Raw genomic sequence first — 23,168 nt, forward strand, 5'->3', positions numbered from 1 at the left:
TGCCAATCCAGGAGGGACGACTTACAATACCCACTTCATGTAATACAGTCAGATGGCCTGCATAAGTTGAAGAACTACATTCCATCAGGAATGAAGACGAATGGTGATGATCACCATGACTAAATTTCCATGCTTTACTCACCCACTAGTGTGGCACCATAGTATTCCTTTAATTATTAGTAATTTATTATTAAATATTACTTTAATTTTTATTACATATTAAATGTAATTGTAAAATGTAAAATAAATGTAAATGCTTCGTTTATAGTGGAAGTGCACTTTAGCTACATGTATCAAGCTAGTTTACAGGCACCCCACTTTTAATAATCTGAAAAAAACAATTCAAGCTTAACAGAAACATTAAGAACCCCAACTAGCAGGAGGAAACCAGCTGGCTACTTACAAAGCCTGGTAGAGTTGAATGCAGGACAAGCAGAAACAAATCCAAACCAGAGATTAGAAAGAGATTTGATCCAGCTGGGGCAACTCCATGCAAACCCAACGCACTAACCACTGGACCTGTGACGCTGCTTCCTTCCGCAATACAATGTATTAATGTGTGGTTCCAGAAAAGACCCATACCCCCCATGGAGGACTTTTTGATTTGCACCCCCCTCCCCCCAGGATTTTCCATTTCAGGGGGTCTAGGAATTTCCAGAATTTTTGTACTTATAAAAAAAAAAGGGTAGAATTTGATTACAACAGAGTAAACATTAAGGTTAACTTTAATAAAAATATAACGCTTTTTAAAGCTAAATATCCAGCTAAACTTCTTCGCCATCAACTTTGGAAATTGTGTTTTTTTTTGTGTGTAAGATTACAAGCAAAAACATTTGGCTTGCATGTCGCCAGTTTCACGTTTTTGTTCAAACTCTGATGAGAACTTTTCACTTGCTTCTTGCTTACAATTAAACAACTTCGCAAACGATAGTAAATAAAACAGAAATGTACAAGGATCCTTTGTCTACACATTTCACTAAACGTTCCCTAAGACAGACATGTTAACACAGCAGGTTTCGTGACCGTCGTCACGATTTACTAGCCAGGTAGCCAGGCCTTCTGAAGGAACGAAAGTACTTCAACAACTGAAACGGACTAAACCTCAACTTGCAATCTCGTTCTCCGAGGCCTCAATCTTTTCCTCAACAAAGAGAAAATTTGACTTCCGGTTCCTGTCCGTGGTCTAAATGCCACCCACAAAAAAGAAAATGTTGTTGCACACAAGCATTGAGATGGTGGGAACTTGCGTCTCATCGCATTTTCTATGAGTTACTATAATTAAAGTAAACCCAATAAAACATGAATCCTATCAAAAATGTGTTTACTGCCTGTGAAGGTAGTGAAAAGTGATACTCAAGTGAATGGAAGTGGTGGTCAGATGAAAACGAAACAAAGCTGGAAGTCTGGGGACCAGACTCCAGTTGAGACCACCATTTCGAATGTTTTAAATCCATTCCAATTGAAAGTGAAAGACACCTCGTTCTTAGCTTCAGGAGATTGTAGCACTAGCTAACTCAAAGAAAAACAGAAACAATGAAGCTAATAAATTTGTTAGCTTTATCTCAATGGCCAGGAGTACTGATTGTTGTTTCAAAACAAAGTACATAAGACAATAATAAGTACCGGTATGTTTTTGTGCTTCATCACATTGATCGTATGTTGCTTTCAAATTGAATGTTTTGTACGTGGTTTGTGAAAAGTAGTTTCCCATGAAACCTCCCTACCCTTCAGAAATTACTGCACTTTAACCCCCCCCCCCCTCCCCCTCGGAATTTCCAATGATCTTCTGTGGGGGGGGGGGGGATGGATATTTTCTGGAACCACACAATTAATATTTAATTAATTCTTCTGTTTTAAGCAATAATTATAAGCTTTAGCCAATTTAATACACTTTTACCTTAATCTGTGCTAGTCTCGTCAAATCAATGACATCAACTCTCAATTCACTTTGCTCCATTAACAGTCTCTCTTCCTCTTGAATCATCTGTTCCACACGGGCTCGCTCATGAGCAGTAAGAGCATTCTAACATAGCAAGATATGGAACAATCATATTAATTTTGAGGTACATGTAAATAAATGTCCACTCTGTTGACAGGTAGTTTTTATGAATGTCTCAAACTAATAATAATTATAGTAATAATCATCATGTCACCTGTACCAATCACTGGATGTATTTCACATCACATGCATGTACAGTACATTTGGATACCCAATGAAACAATAATCAATCTATTGACCTCTGGGAGTGACTTTAATACCGGTAACAGATTTTCTTCCATCTATAAATGCCAGAGGATTTTACTCATCAACCGGGGGCATCCTAGGGCATTTGAGGTGTTGATAGGTTAACAAGTCAATTTTATTTTAAATAATTGTGCTTCATGTTTCATTGGGGTGTCCAGACACCTTGGAACAACAAAAGCACTTGGCATGTGGCCATAACATGCTTTCATCCGTTTCATGGAGTTTGGATACCTCAATGAAGCACTCGTAATGATTTTTCATAGATTATATCACATATACCTGTTGAGCAAGAGTTCTTTTTGTGACATCCACTTCTCTCTGCAGCTCTTTTCTTTTTTCTAACAATGTTCCATCATCCCTTGGGGCACTATCCACTTGACCTTTCACTTTGTCATAAATAGATTTTATATGTCCAAGTGAATCTTCAGCAACCCTCATTTGCAACTCGCTCTTTTTCAAAGATCTGAGGCAAACATTGTTGCAGTAAAAGTTTTAGTAATGGTCTGATGCTAAGATGTTCAAGGCACTAAGAAACTCGAGAGCCCGAGGTACCACTTTAGTGTTTTTCCAATAATGAATATTAAAATATTCTCATTTTAACATTGACTTTCATAATAAACTCATCACAAACAGACGAGCTTGGGAACTGTTGCCTTAAACGTTAGTAGGATGCCAGCTGCAGTGTGCAGAGAGGATAGTTTCCATGGCAACCCTGGAAGTGGGAGCCACCCAACAAAGCGGCCACGGACTAGCAGCGTCACACTGAAAGAATTCAGTGGAAACCAATTACCAGGCCACAGACTTGCTATTAAAGGCCTGGCATACTGAGAGGGAGGGAGTGGAGGGTGCAAGAATCCGCAATGATTAACTTTTGCTTAATTAAAGAGGCAGCAATAAATGATCTGCAATAATCAGCTGAATGAATGGCACATTAAAAGCAAGAAGATACAAAATCCCTTTAAAACTCTGAAGGCCACCCCAAAGGTCACTTATGCAAATGGTTAAGGCCATTGGATATGTTTGTTGGACTTTAACTTTAAGTTTGCAATTGTCTAATGTTATTTAGCCATGTTAAACTCATTAATAACTCATGAGCTTTAAACAGCCTACCAAAACGTTGATAAAACGTCACATGTATGAACTTTAGGCCCAACAAAACACTCTTCATTAAAGAATAAAAACGAGGCCTAAAACTTCTCCTGTATGCTAATATCTTCCCCTCACATTTTGAACCTTTGTTCGGACTCTCAAGGGACACAACAGTCATTTCATTACCTGGAAGTTTGCCTTCCCTATCATCCTTTAAAAGGCCCTTGCCACTTCAATTATATTTTACACTAATTTTTAAAACCTGTAAGAGGTTTTTTACCAGGGAAGGTCAAGGGAAAACCTTCCAAGTAAACTTAACCAGTATCCCCTTTTACCTCCTTACTACGGTTCTCAGTTGAGTATGACAATAGCAGGCCTTCTGATATTACGCGATGGTGCGATTTCACACAATCGACCTCAAATCGCATCCGATCGCACAATTCACGAAAAATCGCATAATTCACAAAAGGACGCACAAAATTCATAAACTGAAACATAAATCAAGACGTTTCTTAGAAATTCCTGCATAAATACGCCATTTTTAAGATGATTTATCTTGGAAAAAGGCTAAAAAACCTTTGTCACCTTCGATTTCGTAAACATTCGAAGTTCAAGGCTTTATTTTTCATGTCAGGGACTTGGTACGAGTCTCCTTCTATTGGTGCAACACAAACACGCCCTTATATACACACCACTGAAATAACACACTTGCCTTCTCTTATAGAAGAGATTTATGAAAAATAAGCGAAGTTGTAAGTTTTTCGGCAAAATGTAGTTTCTTTCGTTGAAAACTGATAAAAACTTACTCATGGATAAGTTTGTTGTGAAAACGTTCGCTTTTTCTTCGACGAAGAAACATTCCGCCCAATCTGACAGCTCACGATCGAGCAAGAAAGTACCTCACAGGTACGCTCCACGTGGACGATGGACTGATGTTTTTCTCGTCGTGCAATATTAGGGCCTTTTATTCGAGAGAAAATAAGCCGCGGCTTACTCTGGCCATGGTGTACAAAATACGCAAAAGGAACTATTTATACGAATATATATTCCCAAGTCAATATAAGCCGCGGCTTGAAAAAGACGTGAACGTAGATTTTGTACCATTTATACGGGGTGAACATTCGAGTCTTCTGTAAGCCGCGGCCAGAGAAAGCCGCGGCTTATTTTCTCTCGTATAAATGGGGGTATGGCCCTATTGTGATTGACCATCTTCGGAAATTCGTGGTTGACGAGCACCTTGATCATTCATTTGGCATGTTAGCTGTTTCCTTTCAACTTTTAACGTGGTGCACCGGTAGTGCAGAAGACCTCATTTTTTCTATTTATCCCAACTAATGTCGATCGAGATACATAATTACTGTTCCTTTGTGTTCAAAATGTCTTTAGGGCAGCAAAAAAGTGTTTTTCTTAACCTGAAACCTTATAAAACAAGCTCAAAATTGCTGAGAAAAAAATCGCATAATTTACATTATTTATCGCATAATTGGCCTTTCTAATCGCACAATCTGCCCTGAAAAAATCGCATAATTTGCATTTTTTAATCGCACCCTGTCAGAAGGCCTGCAATAGGGAAGTTTGGTGACAAAGTTTCAGTGTTAATAAAAGTTACCATGTTGTCAAGGGCAACTTCTTTCGTTTTCAAGAGTAACTTTTAGGGCCTTGACATCACAAGCAATGAGCCCGCCAAAATCTACAAATGGTAACGGTTAAACTCAAATTTGATTTGATTTGCGTTAACTTGTTAATTTCAATTTACAGTGTCCCCGATTAGTGCTCTACGGCGACACTTATAATAAATAAAGTTCCTTTCCTTTTAAACTGGCGACCATTACCAGTTGAATGACGTCAAACACTGAAAAGTTACCCTTGGAAATGAAGCAAGTTGCCCTTGACAACCTGGCAACTTTAACACTGAAACTTTGTCATCAAACTTCCCTAGTGTCATACTCAACTGAGAATCATAGTAATTTGTCCATTTTAGACTTTAGCAAAGATATCAAAAGCAAAGTAATTCCTTTACATTCTACTTGCACAATAAACTTACTTAAGATCTCTTTCCTTCTCACGCATTTTCCTGGCATGGATGTCGTGGTTTGACTTCTTTTCTACAGCAGCGTGCTTTAAGTTCAAATCCAAAGTACCTCTGAGCAGATAACAAAAACAAATTTATTTCCAACTACAGTGTAGTTCATATTACAGTGTGTATTACATGTACTAACAGCAACTCCACATTCTACACCAGATCATTTAATGAGTTTCACCCTTTTCTGTCTAATACCAGGCAATTTTACTCGGCCATGGAGGCTGCCTCAGGGATAAATGGGTTAAGAAAATTGAATGACCCCTCATGAATGCAGTGTAGTAATATTTATTACGATTCAATACCTGTCTCCTAAAAATTCAGCCTGTCTTTCTTTTGCAAGCTCAAATTCTTTAGCAAGCATATCCACTTCTCTCTCCTAAATTTTGAGAAAAATTATCTTTTTATTAGCTTTGTGGACAGTAAACTAATAAAAACATTTCACCTGTAAGTAGAATAAAGCCAAAAGCAACTCAGTCCTTTACCTTGGACTCAAATAAATGCCGTTGCCTGTCAAGGGCTTCTGATAAATCTGTCTTTTCCTCCTCTAAGTAAAGCCTTTTGCTTTCTAGCCTTTGAAGGTCTTTGGCAATGTCTTCCACATTCCCATCCAGGCTAGATCTTTTTTCTTCCACTTCCCTAAAGAGAAAGCACTTAATATCAAGATACTAATCTTTTGATCCCAGTGCACAATTCTTCTTTTTAGCTACTAGTTTGTGGTTTCAAATTTCACGGCACATTATCATCAGTAAGTGATATGAATGATTGCAGCCCTTCAATTTACCGGTACATGTGCATGTACATTTTGTAAGTTTCCTTAAAGAGGAAAATTGTGAGAAAAAATCAGGCAAAACTATTGTGTGGATTGAGGTATACAGTGTATGACATTGCATTACTAACAGTATTTTACCTGAGTTGTCTGGAGAGTAGATCAGTCTGTTTGGTTATGTGAGCTGGCTGAGAATGAACTTGAACCAACTGATCCTAATAACCACAACATCAAGATTATGAGAGGTGCACTTGACTGACTAATGAATATTAAGTCTTATAAAAATTATATTAATTAAAACACAAGCTTTCATAGGTTTTAAAATTAACATGTCTAACCCATTGACCCCTGAGAGTGAGACTAATAATACATAGATTTACTCTGTCTAATGGCAGACGACTTTTACTCATCAACAGGGAGTGCCCCAGGGCATTTGAGGTGTGAATAGGTTAAGTACATTGATACGATTATGTGTATTTATTTCACTATAAAAGTGGGAGGCACGGTGGCCTCATATTTAGTGTGCTTGACTCCGGAGCGAATGGTCCGGGTTCAAGTCCTGGCCAGGGACATTGTGTTGTGTTCTTGGGCAAGACACTTTACTCCCACGGTGCCTCTCTCCACCCAGGTGTATAAATGGGTACCGGCAAAATGCTGGGGGTAACCCTGCCATGGACTGGTATCCCATCCAGGGGGGAGTAGAAATACTCCTAGTCGCTTCATGCCATGGAAACTAGGATAAGCTCCGGCCTGATGGGCCACTTGGCTCGTATGCAGACTTAACCATTTCACTATAAAAACTGATATAAAAATTTTCATCACAAGAAAATTATATACTTTTAATAAAAAGTATTTTAAAACTTATTTAGAAATTTGAATTGGACAATGTTTCAACATTCTTTGACGTCGCAGATGTGAAAGCACCAATTTCCTTGTTAAGATGGGATCCACATCTTATTATTACGGACCTTTAAAGATTTTGAAGGATCTTGAAGGATCCTTTGTAGAACTTGTAAAGATCCTAAGACACCGTTACTTATTTTCACCCAGTTCATGTCCTCTGACTTTTCAAGTAATTTATTCAGCACCGGCAATAACTCCAGAAATTTCATCAATGATGGACTTTTCAGCTAGCTACATGTATACAGTAAACCGAACAGAAATCCTGGGCAGCAAATGATATTTGGACTAACCTTCAGCTTTTGTTGCTCCTCCAAATCCCCCTCAACCTCCTTGTGCAGTGCATTCACTTGCTTTTCTCTGTTTTCAACTTCTTCCTTCAGACTTTTGGTGTCTACCGTTCTCTGAGCAATTTCAACTTTAAGTTCTTCAATTGATTTTTGCAGTTCTTTGACCTGTTTTTCCATTTCTCCAGGCTTCGGCATTCTGGAATACTCTCTTTCGAGCATTACTTTTTCCTCACGCAATCCTTCCAGTTTGAAATCTAACTGGTATTGTCTTTCATCTGCCTGTGCAAGTTCATTGTGGTGTTTAAGAAGTTCTTGTCTTAGTTTATTGACCTCAGTATTGTCACCATCAGGAAAGCTATCTCCTTTCTCCAGCTCAGCTCTTTGCCGCTGAACTTCTTGGTGCATGTCTTTTGCTTTGTGAAGAAGTGAGGATTCTTGCTCTCTTGTTGCTTTAAGAGATTCATGGAGATTGGTGTATTTGGCTTTAAGCTTGGCTACTTTTTCCCCTGCAAGTTTTCCCTGAGAAAACAGCTGTTGGCAGACCGACAACAAATTGATGATTAACTGATACGCTCAACTGTTTCAACCTTTCGATCGACAAATGTAAAGATTAAGAAATGAAACAGGTACACGTGCACTTTATGCTTCAAATCTATTACTAAACTGATTAACACGATTACTTTAAACAAGATTGTTCCGGACTAGTACAAAAAAGAATTGCACATCTCGTCAAAATTGGCGGTGAATGTCAGCATGAGATGAAAGAAAAAAAATCGAAAAATTTCGCATATTACAAAATTATTTCGAACATGTCAACATGTGAGCTAAATACACAACATCTTGTGGATCTTAATCTTCCCGAGCGTCAGAGAACATTGTTTAAAAATATCAAATTCCGCTGCGAACTCTGCTGCTTTTGGAAAAAAAAGATGACAGAGACACAGTATTTTCTCCCTTTCTATTTTTCAGAAAACCAACTGACAACAACATCTTGTGTAAAAGAGTGAATGGCAAGCCAAAACTTACTTCGTCCAAGCACTGAAATGCTGGACTTGCACTGACATCTACGGGTCCTTCCTCTTGGTGTAAGCGAGGAGCTACTGCCCAGATGGCTGGATCAATCTCGCGACTAAGAGATTCTCTTTCTTCCCCTTCACTCATCGTGGGCGTTTGACGAAACTAACCACGAAACAAAACGAAAACTACAGCACTTTTGCAAATTTGCTGCCATGTTGAAAACGACTATGGTCGATCGTGTTACTAGGAAACGTGGCCATAAACAACTTTGGGCACCAGACCCTACTCGGGGAAAACAGCTGAGAGAGGACATTTTAAGAACGCATACACTCAATAACATTTATGTCATGTGACAACAACAGCAAAGATGGTGGAATTGCAAGAAACTTTGAGTTTCAACGATCATATTCTACCGCTTTTATTAAAGGAAAGGGAGAAACACGGTGGAAAATTAAGTGGAGATGGCTATGGTATTAATGCACTTGCGGAGCTCGTTTTTTTAAGGCAAAATGTCTCGGTGTAGAGGGCAAGGTTCTAAGCTTAAGACAAGAAAGATTCTGTAACCCTTGGTTTTTCAACATTTTAGATGCAGAATCTTTAAGGAAGGAGCTTCAAGTTCGTGTTGTTGGACAAGAGAGAGACAATGCCATAATTGTAACGTGGAATGATGCGAGTCCTGGAGTCCCTGTAAGTACAGCTCGACGATTCACCATTCTCTTTCCAGCTAGACCGCAACCCGTTCGTGTAGAGTATTTTAAAATTTCTTTTTGGATTTTATAAGCCTAGTCTGTGGGAAATGGTCATAGTTTAAGATAAGTCAGTCGATTGAAGCATGCACAGCAGTGTAGCATTCCCAGCTCATTAATAGTAGTAGGGTGAAAAGAGTGTAAATGTACGTGTATCGTAGGTGTTGGAAGTAAGAGGGTGCGGTATACACTGTAGTCATATAGAACCACAAAAATATAAGCTTATTTTCGCTTTAGGGCACAGTTTTGAAGCAATCTTTGCAACTTACACTGTCGTGGCTTGTATCCTTTTCACAATTTTTTCAATTTATGGAATAGGGACAAATTTTAGGAATTTGCATGTGCCCATCATATCCAGGCATAATGAGCAGGATGAGAAATTTTTTTATCTTGATGTTTTTAGGAAGGAAATGAAGTGACTTATCTTGCAGTATATGTTCCTTCTCAACATCAACTTAGGGTGAGATATCTTGAGTGTTATTTTTCATTATATTCTGACAGATACATACATACATACACGTTTATTGCGCTCCCTGAAAAGGGCTTTTCAGCAGCAAGATGTAGTTGTCTATCCTGTAAAGCTGACTGGTCAAATTTGCATGCGATTGTCAATTATTCTTTGGGAGTGTCTGTCATTCCATGGCCAAATGGTTTGATGATAGTCTTATAATTAGTGCTTTAGCTAAGGGCATCTTCTAGGCTGAGAATGTACATGACATGTGAAAATGTAATAACCCATTGGCCCCTAAACAACCACCCATTGACGAATAAAATCGTCTGGCATTAAACAGAGTAAAATCTATTAAGTCTCACTCCTACATGTAGGAGTCCATCCCCGTTAAAGGAAAAATGAAAAAAGTAAATTGACCACTGTAGGGACATTGAAACACTGATGTTTTGAGTGTTACTCTGCCCTTCATCTTACTGTGATGAAGCGGCAGCTCTCTTTTGCAGGTCACAGGTCACAGGTCGCAGGTCATTGTTTTACTTATACAGAAAGCATCCTAACCATTCATAATAGTTAACCTTAGGTCTAAAAACTTTTCTATAGGCCTAATATATTAGGCCTAAGGTTAGCTTTTGTGAATGTTTAGGATGCTTTCTGTACCTGCGAAAGAAACCTGACGGTGATGAAGGGCTTACGGGAAAAAGGTCAGCTTACTCAACCTCATTCCCAGGGTCTCTCTTCTCTGCCTCCATTGTTGTTGCAACAACAAGGGAGGCAGAGAAGAGAGAACAAGGTTGTGTCCTTACTGTAGCCTTGCAATTAATTTTACTTTTATGGGAATAATTGATACCAGTATTACATACGCAACAGATTTGGAGGGTTCTCTAGTACTCTTCTTAGAGCCCAATTAATTGGTCAATCATGCTTGCAACTTAACCAGCTTGTTTCAAAATGATAAAATCCATAATATCCTTGTTTGCAGCTGGTATTTATTCATGACAAAAAAGTGTCAGTGGTCGGTGCATCAGTGAACAAAGAGAGGACCCTGCTAGGTGAGGCCAGTGACTTATCTCAATTGAGTACATGGGTAATTTGCAATATAAAAGTAATCGTAGCAGGCTGTGATGGAAAGGGTTATTTAAGGTGGCTTACTACAGTTTTCTGAAGAAAAGATCAAGATTTTGAAATCTGAAATTAAAGCAACAGGATGTCTCTTGTGGAGTGCATTTTAATCACTGCAATCGATGTAAAATGTAATTTTACCGGACAAATAAATGCAAATCAGGGGAAAATGCTAAATACAGTGACCAAGCTCTTGGAGGGGGGACTGGCAACTAGACATTTCAATGGCCTTTTTCTCCAAAACTAGCTGTACGACCCCACCTTAAAATTTCAGGATTTCATTAGCAAGAAAAAATAATCATGTATATAGAAATAAATACTTAAATCTGTCAGGAGGTTTTTCACAAATGGCAAAAACGTTGATAATAACTGAAAAACTGTTTAATAGATCTTCTTAAAAATTAAAATGTTGATGGTTTTGTCTTAAGTTTATATTGTTTACTAATTCCCAAGATTTTAACCCTGGTCGTACAGCAAGGGTTTTGAGGAAAAAGTCTTTTAAATGTCTTGTTTCCAGTCCCACCTCCACGAGCTCTGCCACTATATTTTGCTTTCCCCCCTGATTTCTTATATTTTACATTAATTTGCAGTGACTAACACTTCAGAAGAGACAACCTGTTCCTTTAATTTCACAAAATAATTTCAAAATCTTGATCTTTTCCTTCCCAAAACTGTAGTATTAAAGGCATCTAAAGGCCTGATGTGGGTGAAGACTTACAGTTTTGCTGTTCTTTTGACAGGCTTCACTATAACTGAAAGCTATTTTGGACTTGTAGAGGACCCTTCAGCTCCAAACACTCCTGGTAAATGTCTGTTGTTCAAAAATATCTTGATCAAGGCCCTTGTTTATGAAGTCATACACCCAACACTCTAACTACTCCCTGAAATCAAAATTACCATGACTGGAAATTGCTTCAACCTTAAGTTAGTAAACAAAGGTGCAAGATTGTCAGCGATAATGTTATAATTTCTCGAAGCATTGAACGTTACATGGTAATATTTGAAAAACAGTGTAATGAAAAGCATTATCAACTGGTCTCTTATATGCCTGTGGTTGGTGCGATTTTGGGAGCATGTATATTATATTAGGGTAAGTACTGCGATCGACATATTGACCAATGTTTTGGTTGGTATGTTGGTCTAGACTCGATCAACATTTGACCGGCACTTGACATATCGACCGATTATCAACCTCTAGCCAACCGAAAAATAGGATGAGCTTCCATTGATGTCGGCCGATGTATAGACCGTGGTCTTATCAGTCACAAGTACCGGTGGCATATTGACCAAATGTTGGTCAAGAGTTGAGCAAGAGTCAGCTGATAAAGCCTTTCAACAATCAATGAACATCAACCGACAGATTAATATGTAAATTATACATCGGTTGGTTAACGACAGAAAGTCGATTAAGTGTCTGAAATAATTATGACGGTGAAATGTTGGTAATGTTAGGTGGATTGATTGACAGTCGATGGTCTTGGTAGACCAGCAGTCAGTTCTTTATATTCTACAGCCCATTAACATAATTATCAGTCACATGTCGGTCAAGTGTCAATCCAGTACATCAGTTGATATGTCGATCAAGGTACCCTGTAAGATACATGATCCCAATTTTGTGCTAAATCATGATTTCAGGTCATTGATAATTTTTCTACTGTTCTTTGTTGGATGCAGGGTCAGCTCCAGTATAAGTATATGACTTGGATGCAAGAATGCATGCTCGGCTAAAAACACTTTAGTGTAATTTGCCATTGACTCCTAAACTGCCCCTTCCATTGACTAGTAGAAAGTGTCTGGCGTTAGACAGAGTAAAATCTATTGTAGCTTGAAGTCACTCACGGGAGTCAATGGGTTACAGTGCAAATTGAAATTTGCTTCTGGACTATACAGTTGGCACATGTAAATCTTGTTTTATTTAAGTTCTGTTTTGTACAACATTGTGGTGCATTACAGATGTTAGTGTCCTGGCCCCAGTTGTTCAAACGATGGATAGCGCTATCCAGCAGATAAATCACTTAAGTATCCAGCGGATAAACACTAGCAAAACCAATTGAGTTATCCAGTGGATAGTGATTTATCCGGTAGATATATGGCACTGTCCATCGTTTGAACAACTGGGGCCTGATTGATAAATTGCTAGATTCTTTTTTTCAAATTGACTTGTTTTCCTTTGTAAAGCACTAGACGAGTCTGATGTTTCATCAATTTCATACCTCTCAGCAAACCCCTTGACTTTAGGACTAATTGTTCAGTGGTGGTTGGAATTAGTAACAAACAGTCCTTTTCTTAATGTATGAACAGTATGTGTTTATTTTCTCCTCTTTCAAGTTATCTACAAATCATTTCTTGCTGAAATTCAACCACAAAAACGTATTTACTCCTTGGCAATTGAAAGACATACCTTTCAGAGAGTGCAGGTAATAATGTTACTTTTCAAACATTTCTACAGTGCAAAATTAGTTGTCTGCATAAACATAATTGCTTCAAACACTACATTTATAAACTGAGTTTTGATAAGATATAATCATGAAAGTTACAGTAGAGCAGAGAAGTGAACCACTGAACTGAACCCTGACACTGTATTTAACTCCAAGCTAATCAATTGAAAAACAGGAAATGTAGGAGGGGACAGGGAGGTGAGGATAATGCTTTCTCACCACATCAACTCTCCCCACCTACCTATTAGTGGGATGTGCACGCCATTTTTTTAGAGGACCTAGATGTTGTTAATTCTATGGTCCATAAGGGTTAAATTCTCCATTGATGGGTAAAATCATCTTGCTTTCAACAATTAAAGTCTATAAGTGGTCAACACCTTCAACCTCTGACATCGAGTTTTGATTACAATTACGTGTTTATTCTTTTTTTGCTAGTTTCTGTATGGAGAATATGGTAGTTCATCTAAGAAGGAGTCACACATGCTTTTCTTGCACCATAATGAGGGTAAATTTCACAGTGCTTCTCACAGTGGAGGAAATGTACATGTTGGTTTGAAAGAAGTTGCTAACTTCTTAATTGTAGTTGTACATACTAGTGTTTTTGCAAATGTCAGTCTCCCATGAAAATCACTGCCTACCATTATTGATCATTGAGTGATCATTAAAACAGTGAGCGATCATGATGATTGGAGTTTTCGTGTTGAACATTTTGCATTTGAACCTGTGATTTAATATTTCTTGCTATATCTCAGCAAAAGAAATAATGTTGCTTTATGTATTTATTGTTAAATATTTTAAAATAGAGAGCTAATTATTTTGTTTATACATGCAGTCCAAGAAAACTACTAAAAGCCAATTTAAAGTTAAACATTTCAATCTGCACATCCAACAACGTTAAGCTGAGGTTTAAATCCTGCATTTCACTTTAATTTTCTCAGCAATTGGATTGTATCATATTCCAATGGCCAGATCTGGAGACAAAGGAATGGTAAATGACATTCAATTCGTATTGTTTTACTAATTGACACAAACCCTAGTTGTAACATTATGATAGCACAATTGGTTGAAATTCCTCGCCAACTGATGAGCTTGGGAACTGGTGCCTTAAAAGTTAGCGGGAGGGGGTCTGTTGGCCTCCAGGCACCACGGGATGGCATCCCTGGCAACCTACAAGAGGGAACCACCCCAAAGCAGCCCCTAACTGGCACCATCAAATTGGAACACTGTAAGTCCAATGGAAAAACACCTTCCTGATCTTGCAAGAATGATATTGATAGTGTACCTCCACAACCAAATACCGTAGCCTCGGGACGGGAAGAGTGGGGCTTTATGAATCCGCAGTGATTCGCAAAATGGCCCACAAGGATGAGCAAAGATTGCATAGCCACGCACGTGCACTTAATTGCCCTGCTGGATTCCAGGGCCCCTGCAAAATAAAGGGATGCCATTTGACATGAAAGGCTGCATGCTGCATTGGCTTGAGATTAACCTTGCTTAAATTTTGCTGTGATCTGTTGAAATATGGATGCAGCGCTTAACCCATTGACACCTGGTCCACCCTGGACCACCCCCATTGACAAGTAAAATCATCTGGCATATTACACAGAGTAAAATCTATTATTCTCACTCCTAGGAGTCAATGGGTTTTATAGGAATCAATTGAAAATGTGATTTTTTGTTGGCTATGGATTTGCAGTTTATAAATGGCCAGCCCAGGATACAGCAAGTGACTGATGAGTTTAAATGGGCGCAGTGGGACAGTCAGCATCAACGCCTCTATGTAGTTTATCCCAAGCAAAAGGTAACAGATGAACTCTTATTCCAAGCAAATTGAAGTCGTTAGCAGTAATTTTTACATTAATTTACGAACAGCTTTGGTTGTGAATATGATCAGAACTCAGAGGCAATTACTATACATTTGTAGTTAACTATAGTATTTATTCAATGTCAGTATTGAGTCTACAGGTTACCCGAGAAATTCTATCTAAGAAAACTGAATAAAGAGTGTGAACTGTGTTTCAAATAAAGGGGAAAAAATTGATAATGACAAAATTTTTTTTCATTTTTGAATGATAGACCTAATTGGCTAACTCAATGTTGTACCCCATTCAAATCTCCCGGGATTAAGATTCTTTGTGTATTGTATCAATGCAGCATTCATATTTAAATGATATGGAAATACCTGGAACAAAACGAATTATTCCTAAAGGGTTTGAATCGGGTACAACATTGAGTTAGCCGATTAGGTCTATTAATTAATTAAATGAGATAAACTAAGATGTGTGACCACTCTGATATTTGTTTAATATGCATTAATTTGTAAGTGTTTCTTTTTGCCTGAATCACATAAAATCTAGGTCAGCTCACTCTTTTGGTTCACTCGGAACAATGGAATAATGTACTACTTAGTAGTACTACACCATGTACATGTTGTGGTTCAAATTTTTACTTGGTTTAAAATTTTTCAAACCAGTTCAATTTTCATTTTTCTTTGCCTAATATTCATTATAATATTACTATAATCTGAAACAAAGGAAGATCAAAATTGAACTGGTTTTGAGAACTTTGAACCACAACATTGTATTAATGTTTATACATAATTTGTACATTTTGTATGTAAAATATTGTATACCTCAATTCATTTTACTTTTCCACTTTTCCCAAGACATCTGATGAAACAGTGGATGATGATGAGGATGTCAATCCAGACCTCATGTTTGCTGCATATCAGTTTAAGGAGAGAAGCTCCTATGTGAGAGTGGTCAGTTCTTAATAGTTCAAGATGCATCATTCTACTTATAAATGGACTACATATCCCTCATTGGCTCTATTTGATTGTTGTTAAGAATTTGTAAATCATGCTGTAACATTTGATGGCTCTGTAATCATGTTGGTTGGGAGAACATGTCTTGGTGCCTTAAGATGATTTTCCAACCGTTGAACTCGATCAGCTATTACTCTGCATACAAGTCAATGTTAGTGACTCACCACTCGTTGATTGTTCTTCTTTGTTCCTATTCACCGTGGACATTACTAAACAACGAAACACCGAAACACCGAAAGGAAGCACCAAAACACCATGTACGTATTACCCCACCATACATCGAATACTCACCGACAAAGGTTGGATTTGAGAGGCCTAAACGTTTTTGAGACATAGTAGCAATGTAAATGTGGTTGTGTGAAGACAAGTTAAAAGGGAAAACAGCTTACTTTGGGTTGCCTTCCACTTCTCAAAAAACGTGCGTGCTTAAGCTTCCTAATGCTGACCTAATGCATAACAACGCTAAAAATTTAACAATAAACAGAATGCCTACATGTAGGTTCAGTCTACAGTAAAGACCCATACATGTAAGCTTGCAGACCTGGCAGCTAAGCTTGTAGACCTCCAAACCTATACAAGCTTTGCTGTGATTATCACTCTGCTATTTTAAATCAATTTGAATTTGAATTGTAATAAATAATTACACTGTAATAATTGAGTGATGATTTCCCTTGAAACTGTTTGTCCTTTTCTTGTAGCTTTACTTACCAATTCCCTTTTTGGATGTGGAGCTCCTTTCCAAAACGAGGTAATGTTTAAGCATTGCAGTCTGGTTTAATAAAAGTGACATTAGACTCCAATCAAGTTACATGTAACACCAGGCGTCAGTTGTTCAAAGGGTGGATAACGGTATCCACCAGATAAATCACTATTCACCGGATAAACACCAGCAAAACCAATTGAGTTACCCAGTGGAGATTGATTTATCCAGTGGATAGCGCTATCCACCCTTCGAACAACTGGGGCCAGGTCTATATCTTGGAATATTTTGTCATGGAAGTTTTGTCACACAACTTTTATTACAAACATCAGCAACAGCTGGGAATGAGAAAGCTGCAGTTGCATGTAACTTGCAAGCATGCAATAACATTAGGGAAGCCCAAGAAATTCCACTGAATTCGTAGGGTTGATTATTCTGTGATATCTTAAAGGGATCATTTTCACAAGGTGAGTCGTTCGTCTGCTTTTTTAGTGCCATCTTGAGTTACTTTAGGTCATAATTTATGCACACATGACAATCGTGCACCTGTCATGATTCATTTGATTTCTTGACAAGGGGCGTTTATAAGAGATAATCTCTCAGACAATTTCAACAAAATTTAATTCCAGATTTTCTTTAATCCAAACGTTCCATTGTTAGCCACATTCTTCGACAAGCCTCATATAATTATAGACATTCTTTATATAAAAATGCATCATTATTCATGGCATCTCAGTTTGTCTAGTGATTCCAACTTCCAAAGTTCTCCCAATCATGATTACTCCTGGTAATAAGCCCATAGAAGGTGCGCATAATGAAGAAACTATACGTGAAAGGCATTGTGTGAACTGGTGAATGAAACAGACTTTTCTTTCTTATGCTACATGTACTAAGTAATGTTCATTCAGCAGGTCAAATACATTGTATTTCTCTGTTCTACATAATTTCTGCCAAAGCAAAAGCAGACTATGATCCTGTATGCTCTGCAGCTTATTTTATATTGTGGAGCATTGATAAGACCTTCCTATCTTCTGGGAAACAATGAGGATAAAGTAAATGATAAAAAGGAACAATTCATGGAGAACACTTAAATGGTACAATTTTTTTTTCCTTTCTTCAAACGTGTTTATGCCTCCTTATCGCTATTATTCTCCCAGAACTACTCCAATAATAATTTGTCTGGTATTTCAAAGCAACGAGGATATTAAAAATATGTATAAAATAGCATTTTAGAAGGTGTTTGACAATTTTGATATGAATCTCAGTAAAAACGAATTAAGGACTCCTAAGTTCTATTCCATGCATAATTCCTATTCCAAAATACGGTCAATTGAATGCATCTTAGATGGAGATTACCTGTGAGATACTGGAGATTATTTATTTTAAGATATTTCCAATCTTATGTGCTAAAAACGTTATTTTAACTTAGTGTAATAAAATTGAATGCTTTGCATGTTGTTCTTCTAGTATCCCTGAATATCTCGATGCTAATGCTGCGTTGACCCAGACTGTCTCAGGTTCGTCTCACAAATCACACAAGTAGAAGCTTGAAGATTTTGCGTGCAGTTCACGGTCTGCTGAACAACTCCATACCCCCTCCTTGAAAGCCAATTATGCTGAGCCAATCAGTGTTCGGGCATGTGCTAACGTAGCAGATCGCGCACGCTCGTGTCAATTGACACCCAGTCCTTTCACAGGTGATTGACATAAATACGTCAATCATTTTTCGCACGCAGATTATGGCGAGAACAAAGAAAAGCAATTTTAAAATTAATCTTTCACAATTTTTTTTTGGGAAAATATACTTCACAGCTCACCGATTTAAGATTTGCAAAAACAAAAAATTTGAGCAAGATGCCCAAATTTACCTCTACCGAGACCTTAAGAGTGATGTTAGGTATGAAACTAATTTATCTTTTCCTTTACTTGTAGAGAAACATATCAACATGCATGTGGTATCATTGCAAGGCAAAGGTATGCTTTGAAGATATTGAAATGAAAACAGTGAATTTCAATGGCTCCGGTTTAAGAACCCAAACTGATGGAAGACAGACCAATCAGCAATTAACAAGTGCAACTGAGAAATTAAATTGGAGAATTCCCAGAAAAAAAATCCGGTCACTAGTAAACGCAGTTGTGGAAATCCAGATGATACAATAGCATGCTTTGTATGAAGCTTAGAAATTTGTTTTTCCCTAATGCAGGTTCGTTTTACATCTGCCTTCAGCTTCTAGTAACTAAACAAGCTAGTGAGACTCAGGTAACGCGAATCTCTCATATCTATTTTATCTCATTTTGTTGAAACAGGAAATTGTTGTTGCTTGTTTAAAAATGGTCCACTGTAATCTCAACAACCCAAAAACATGGTTTACTTTAATTTTGTTAGAGTTCTTCGGGGAATGCTGCTGAGCAATTTAGTCAGTTGGAATATTCTGTATATGTATTGCATCACGGTGAGTTAACTTTTAATGTTGTTAGGTTCATTAAAAATCTACTTTAAATGAACCAATCATGTGTTATCTTTGAAGGTTGCCTTATGAACTGCGTACTTCCGACTGTGAGGCCCAGGCGTGAGGATTTAGAAAATTACCGAATATTCTTCTCGTCTCTCAGTAAGTGCTCAAAGCATTTTCATTTTTTGTCATTACTCCTGGGAAAATCCACTTTCAGCGCCTTCAATACCACCCAACTCAGTGCCCTCTGTTTTTGTGTAACATGTACCACAGGTAACCCAGTTTACCGTTGCAGAGCGTCTAGTTTTTTCAGTATAGCTTTTCACCTAACCCGTAGCCTGAGCATAACGAATTTTGACCAGCAACAGGTTGGCTCAGTCGGTTGAGCATCAGATTACTGTGCGGGAAGTCGCGGGATCAAAACTCCGGCCGGACTAACACTGAGGGTCGCTAAAATAACTGAGGAGAAAGTGCTGCCTGTGTAAATTACACCTGCAAATGGCAGGAGCCAATGACCAGGAGCGAGCAACGGCCCTACATATTCCTGTCACGGCGTTTTCACAGACCGATTTATTTTTAGATTGCCGTAAAGGTCCGTGTATAAGCCGCACTTTTTTTTCACAAAATTGAAGCCATAAATCAAGGGTGCGGCTTATCCATGGATACATCTGTGTTTGGAGTTTTAAAAAACCTAATTAATATTCAAACAACTTCGTAAGATCTCAGTAAAGAAACATAAAAGGAACTGAGAGCATGTTGATGTTGTTCATTGACTTTTTAATGAGTAGTGGCTCCTGAAGGAGCCGTTTGTGTCTTCGAGTGTTTATCGGCGAATCTTGCTCTCCAAGAGCTCTTTCAAGCGATTAATTTTCGCTTTAATCGAACAAGTAAACACCATTCTACAAGGAATCTCCATTCCTCCGCACAGCTGTCTGCTGTGACGTCTTCGCCCAGTCACTTCCACGCATACCTTTCCGCCACATGCGATAAAATACCACAAAATTCGCGAGTACTCGCGAGGTAAAATTAATGGCCTTCTGTTTTGTTGTCCTTGACCACCCCTTCTCGGCAAATTTGTCGACTGCATTATCAAGCTCCTGTTCTGCATGAATTTGTTCGCCTATTGCGGGTTTCAAAACATCTTTATAGACGTGGTCATGATACCCAGACCCTGGCCCTGGCCCAGACTCCTCCCCACATTTAAAGCTTGGCTACTAAGCACTCGTTCATTTTGTTTCAATAGAAGGAATTTCAACGTTATGGTGAAACCTTGATTGTTTGTCCTTGTTGGTTTATAGCAATAGAAAGTTACTGGAACTTCAAACTTTATTGTATTACATTTTTTTCCAAAATCTGCGCTTCTAAATTCGGGGTGCGGCTTATCTACGGATGCGGCTTATACATGGACGTTTACCGCAAATGAAACTCCCTAGGGAGGCCAATGATAAATCACAAGAAACTAACCTGACGTCATAGCGTCACCGAGCCGGAACTGCCTTTATTTTTTGGTGTCTAAAAATAGATCGGTCCGTAAAAATGCCGTAACATAGGCTTAGTATGGGAGTTGCTCGCCCCTAGTCATGGGGCTCCTGCAAATGGTAAGACTTGCAAATCTTTAAGGACTATAACCGTTGACCGCGTCACCCAAATATCTTCCATGTTCATGAGTTCCCTGTGGGACGTTGGCACTATTCGAGAAGGGTAGAGTATGAAATTTTTTTGTTGCTGTCCTTTGTGAGTGTGTGGATGGGTGGGTATAGCAGGTCCACATCGGCTGAATAGCTACTAAAACTTCAACCTTCTCAAACAAATGATTAAATGATTATAAAGTTGATTTCACTGACTAAAGCTGACTAAAGAGTTGCGGATTCGCATTCCGGTTTGAACGGATACGTGTGGACGGAAGGCGAATCCACAAAGAAAAAGTTGCGGATTAGAAAATATCCGGATGCGTGTGGACTGGGCCTTTGTCTGACGTAAGCTTTTATGTTACTATTATTTATGTTCAACAGATGACTACGTGATGGTTTTTTTGCCTGGTCACTTCATGCATTTATTAAATTGTAATCCCGAGCGTCAGCCCTGTCATCACATCATTTTACAAGGTAAAACTAAGTTCCTTTGCCATTAGCTTCATTTTGCTTATCGTTTCGTATAATAAAACTGCTCTACAGGAACCTGTAGAAAGGTATACATCGACAGGATGTAAACGGTTTGCTTCTGTGATCAACTAGAGAAGATAAAAAGTCTTTTAACGTAGGTGATTTACTTACAATTTTAACTGCGGTTTTCACCGTTTGCATGATGTCTGCTTGTTTTTTCCAGGTGATGCTGTTCCGAAGTTTCCTTCCTCTAAAGCATCATTTTGCGAGCCGCGGTTGCTTTTGTACCTAAACAAGGAAATATCTACTTCTCTACAAACAGGTAAGAACACCTGATCAGCTATCAAAGGCTTACTTTGTAGAGTTAGAGATCCCATGAAATCCATCTAAACTTTAGTTCTGGCCCCCGAGGGGGGCCTTGACGTTGTCGTTGCCTTAGCTGTCGTTTTGTGTTAAATCACAAGCACATGGAGTTGAAGCGCGTAACGTGCAACTCTTTTCCTTGGAACAAAGCTGGGGATTTTTCGACACCAATTTTATGCCCAAATATGGACAAAAATAAGATCGAGGCTGCACTCGCTGGAAAATGCACGAGCTACGTTACATCCAAATAAGGAATTTCTTAAACTCGAAAAACCCTGGCTCTGAATCAGAGTTACACGCTTCGAGGTCATGAGGTTCTACTCAGATGCGGTTTTTTGTATCATTTCAGGTCCATATATCTATGATTGCTCCACTAACGCTGCGTACAAATACAGCTTTAATAAAGCGACCTTAGCGGAATTATTTGCCAAGTAGGTGTTAAGTAAAGGGTAAATTTTCCTTGTTTTTTCGATCGCCCAGGTGGCCCTCGGATCCCAGTTCCGGATTCCTTCACATATGCTATAGGAGTTTAGTGGGAGCGTGTTCTTGTGTTGCTCAGTGGAAGAGTTATCCACGGTTCAACTCCTGTTAAGGAACACATTGATATTCAGTTTTCCGCGTCGCGTCTGCGTGGTATGCCATCACAAATGAATTTGCCCTTTTTCAATTTAATGTGGCTATATTAAATTTAGGTGAGACTTTGCCCCGGGCCATCGGTTGATCATGCAGGGGCAGGTTTCAGTGGAAGAGGGCCACCACCCAAAATTTGACGGAGCGCTATTCATTTACTTAGAAAAACGAGCGATAAAGTGATATAGTTCTCACCGTTCTGAAACTAAAAGTTCTCATTCCCTTCGCTTTTCTTACCTTCAGTGTACTGTCGTTGTATTGTTAAGCAAACCTTTTATCCGTTAAGGGTTCCTAACAAAATTTCGGGAATTTATGTAATTGAGAATGGCCACAGAATCAGAGGTCGAAACATTGTCGACTCACTTGCTATTGCTCCTTTCTATAAGTACAAGTACGTTTTCCGCGTGGTTTGCCTTGGATCTTTGCGGATCACTGCATGCCCTCGAGTTTTCTTTACCGCTCCAACCCTTCCCTTCGACCCTTCGGTACCTCGTGGTTGTCACTTGCATGGTTTCCTTTGTGTCCTCTGTTACGTTGCTGCAAATCGCGCGTCAGGCTCGACAACCTTTCAAGGTTTCCAAGCTTTAAGGACGGTACCTACTATTGTTATTGCGCATACGTTCTGCGCATCTCGAGATACTCGGGTTTCCTATCAGTTATGCTTACTAATACAGGGATATTTTAAAAACATCAGGAAAAAGTAGATCTCAGTAAGTACTCTAGGTATCCAAAAGGAAAATAGGAGGTAACCATGAATTTTTGAGAGAGAATTAAGCTTCAATTTGAGAAGAACGCCATACATTGCTTTGTATTTGAAAGCTGTTTGCAAATATTATTCATGAATTATCTTTGAAAAATGCGTGGTTACCACCAATTTTCTTTTGGATGTCTTTGAATTAGTTAGCACCGTCCTTAAACCCCGGAAAAAAAAAACTCATTAACTTAAATCAGA

The 23,168-nt window shown here is 38.5% G+C and overlaps 2 protein-coding genes across 4 annotated transcripts in view; one reads left to right on the plus strand and one right to left on the minus strand.

The window, feature by feature from the left end:
* Positions 1 to 8,629, minus strand: part of LOC138017855 (coiled-coil domain-containing protein 146-like) — a 40,363-nt gene extending 31,734 nt beyond the window's left edge. Inside the window, exons 1-8 of the mRNA XM_068864839.1 lie at positions 8,400 to 8,629; positions 7,377 to 7,904; positions 6,325 to 6,398; positions 5,900 to 6,053; positions 5,720 to 5,793; positions 5,379 to 5,477; positions 2,525 to 2,708; positions 1,898 to 2,023 (exon numbers count right to left, since the gene is read on the minus strand). Coding sequence (XP_068720940.1) covers positions 1,898 to 2,023; positions 2,525 to 2,708; positions 5,379 to 5,477; positions 5,720 to 5,793; positions 5,900 to 6,053; positions 6,325 to 6,398; positions 7,377 to 7,904; positions 8,400 to 8,534 — 1,374 coding nt within the window. The 5' untranslated portion in view covers positions 8,535 to 8,629. The remainder of the gene's footprint in view (positions 1 to 1,897; positions 2,024 to 2,524; positions 2,709 to 5,378; positions 5,478 to 5,719; positions 5,794 to 5,899; positions 6,054 to 6,324; positions 6,399 to 7,376; positions 7,905 to 8,399) is intronic.
* A 109-nt stretch (positions 8,630 to 8,738) lies between these two features.
* The window catches only part of LOC138016529 (gamma-secretase-activating protein-like), a 39,737-nt gene continuing 25,307 nt past the window's right edge, over positions 8,739 to 23,168 (plus strand). For all 3 annotated transcript variants that reach the window (XR_011125825.1, XM_068863693.1, XM_068863694.1), the window contains exons 1-19: positions 8,739 to 8,860; positions 8,977 to 9,077; positions 9,540 to 9,596; positions 10,567 to 10,636; positions 11,447 to 11,509; positions 13,035 to 13,123; positions 13,580 to 13,649; positions 14,083 to 14,132; positions 14,841 to 14,945; positions 15,810 to 15,905; positions 16,667 to 16,716; positions 18,136 to 18,185; positions 18,601 to 18,642; positions 18,873 to 18,928; positions 19,055 to 19,121; positions 19,197 to 19,280; positions 21,134 to 21,226; positions 21,447 to 21,545; positions 21,936 to 22,017. Coding sequence is in view for 2 of the 3 variants with exons in the window: in XM_068863693.1 (XP_068719794.1) it covers positions 8,758 to 8,860; positions 8,977 to 9,077; positions 9,540 to 9,596; positions 10,567 to 10,636; positions 11,447 to 11,509; positions 13,035 to 13,123; positions 13,580 to 13,649; positions 14,083 to 14,132; positions 14,841 to 14,945; positions 15,810 to 15,905; positions 16,667 to 16,716; positions 18,136 to 18,185; positions 18,601 to 18,642; positions 18,873 to 18,928; positions 19,055 to 19,121; positions 19,197 to 19,280; positions 21,134 to 21,226; positions 21,447 to 21,545; positions 21,936 to 22,017 (1,427 nt within the window). In the remaining variant the exon portion in view is untranslated. The remainder of the gene's footprint in view (positions 8,861 to 8,976; positions 9,078 to 9,539; positions 9,597 to 10,566; positions 10,637 to 11,446; positions 11,510 to 13,034; positions 13,124 to 13,579; positions 13,650 to 14,082; positions 14,133 to 14,840; positions 14,946 to 15,809; positions 15,906 to 16,666; positions 16,717 to 18,135; positions 18,186 to 18,600; positions 18,643 to 18,872; positions 18,929 to 19,054; positions 19,122 to 19,196; positions 19,281 to 21,133; positions 21,227 to 21,446; positions 21,546 to 21,935; positions 22,018 to 23,168) is intronic.

The sequence above is a fragment of the Montipora capricornis genome, chromosome 9 (genome assembly GCF_036669925.1).
Source record: "Montipora capricornis isolate CH-2021 chromosome 9, ASM3666992v2, whole genome shotgun sequence".
Lineage (NCBI taxonomy): Eukaryota > Metazoa > Cnidaria > Anthozoa > Scleractinia > Acroporidae > Montipora > Montipora capricornis.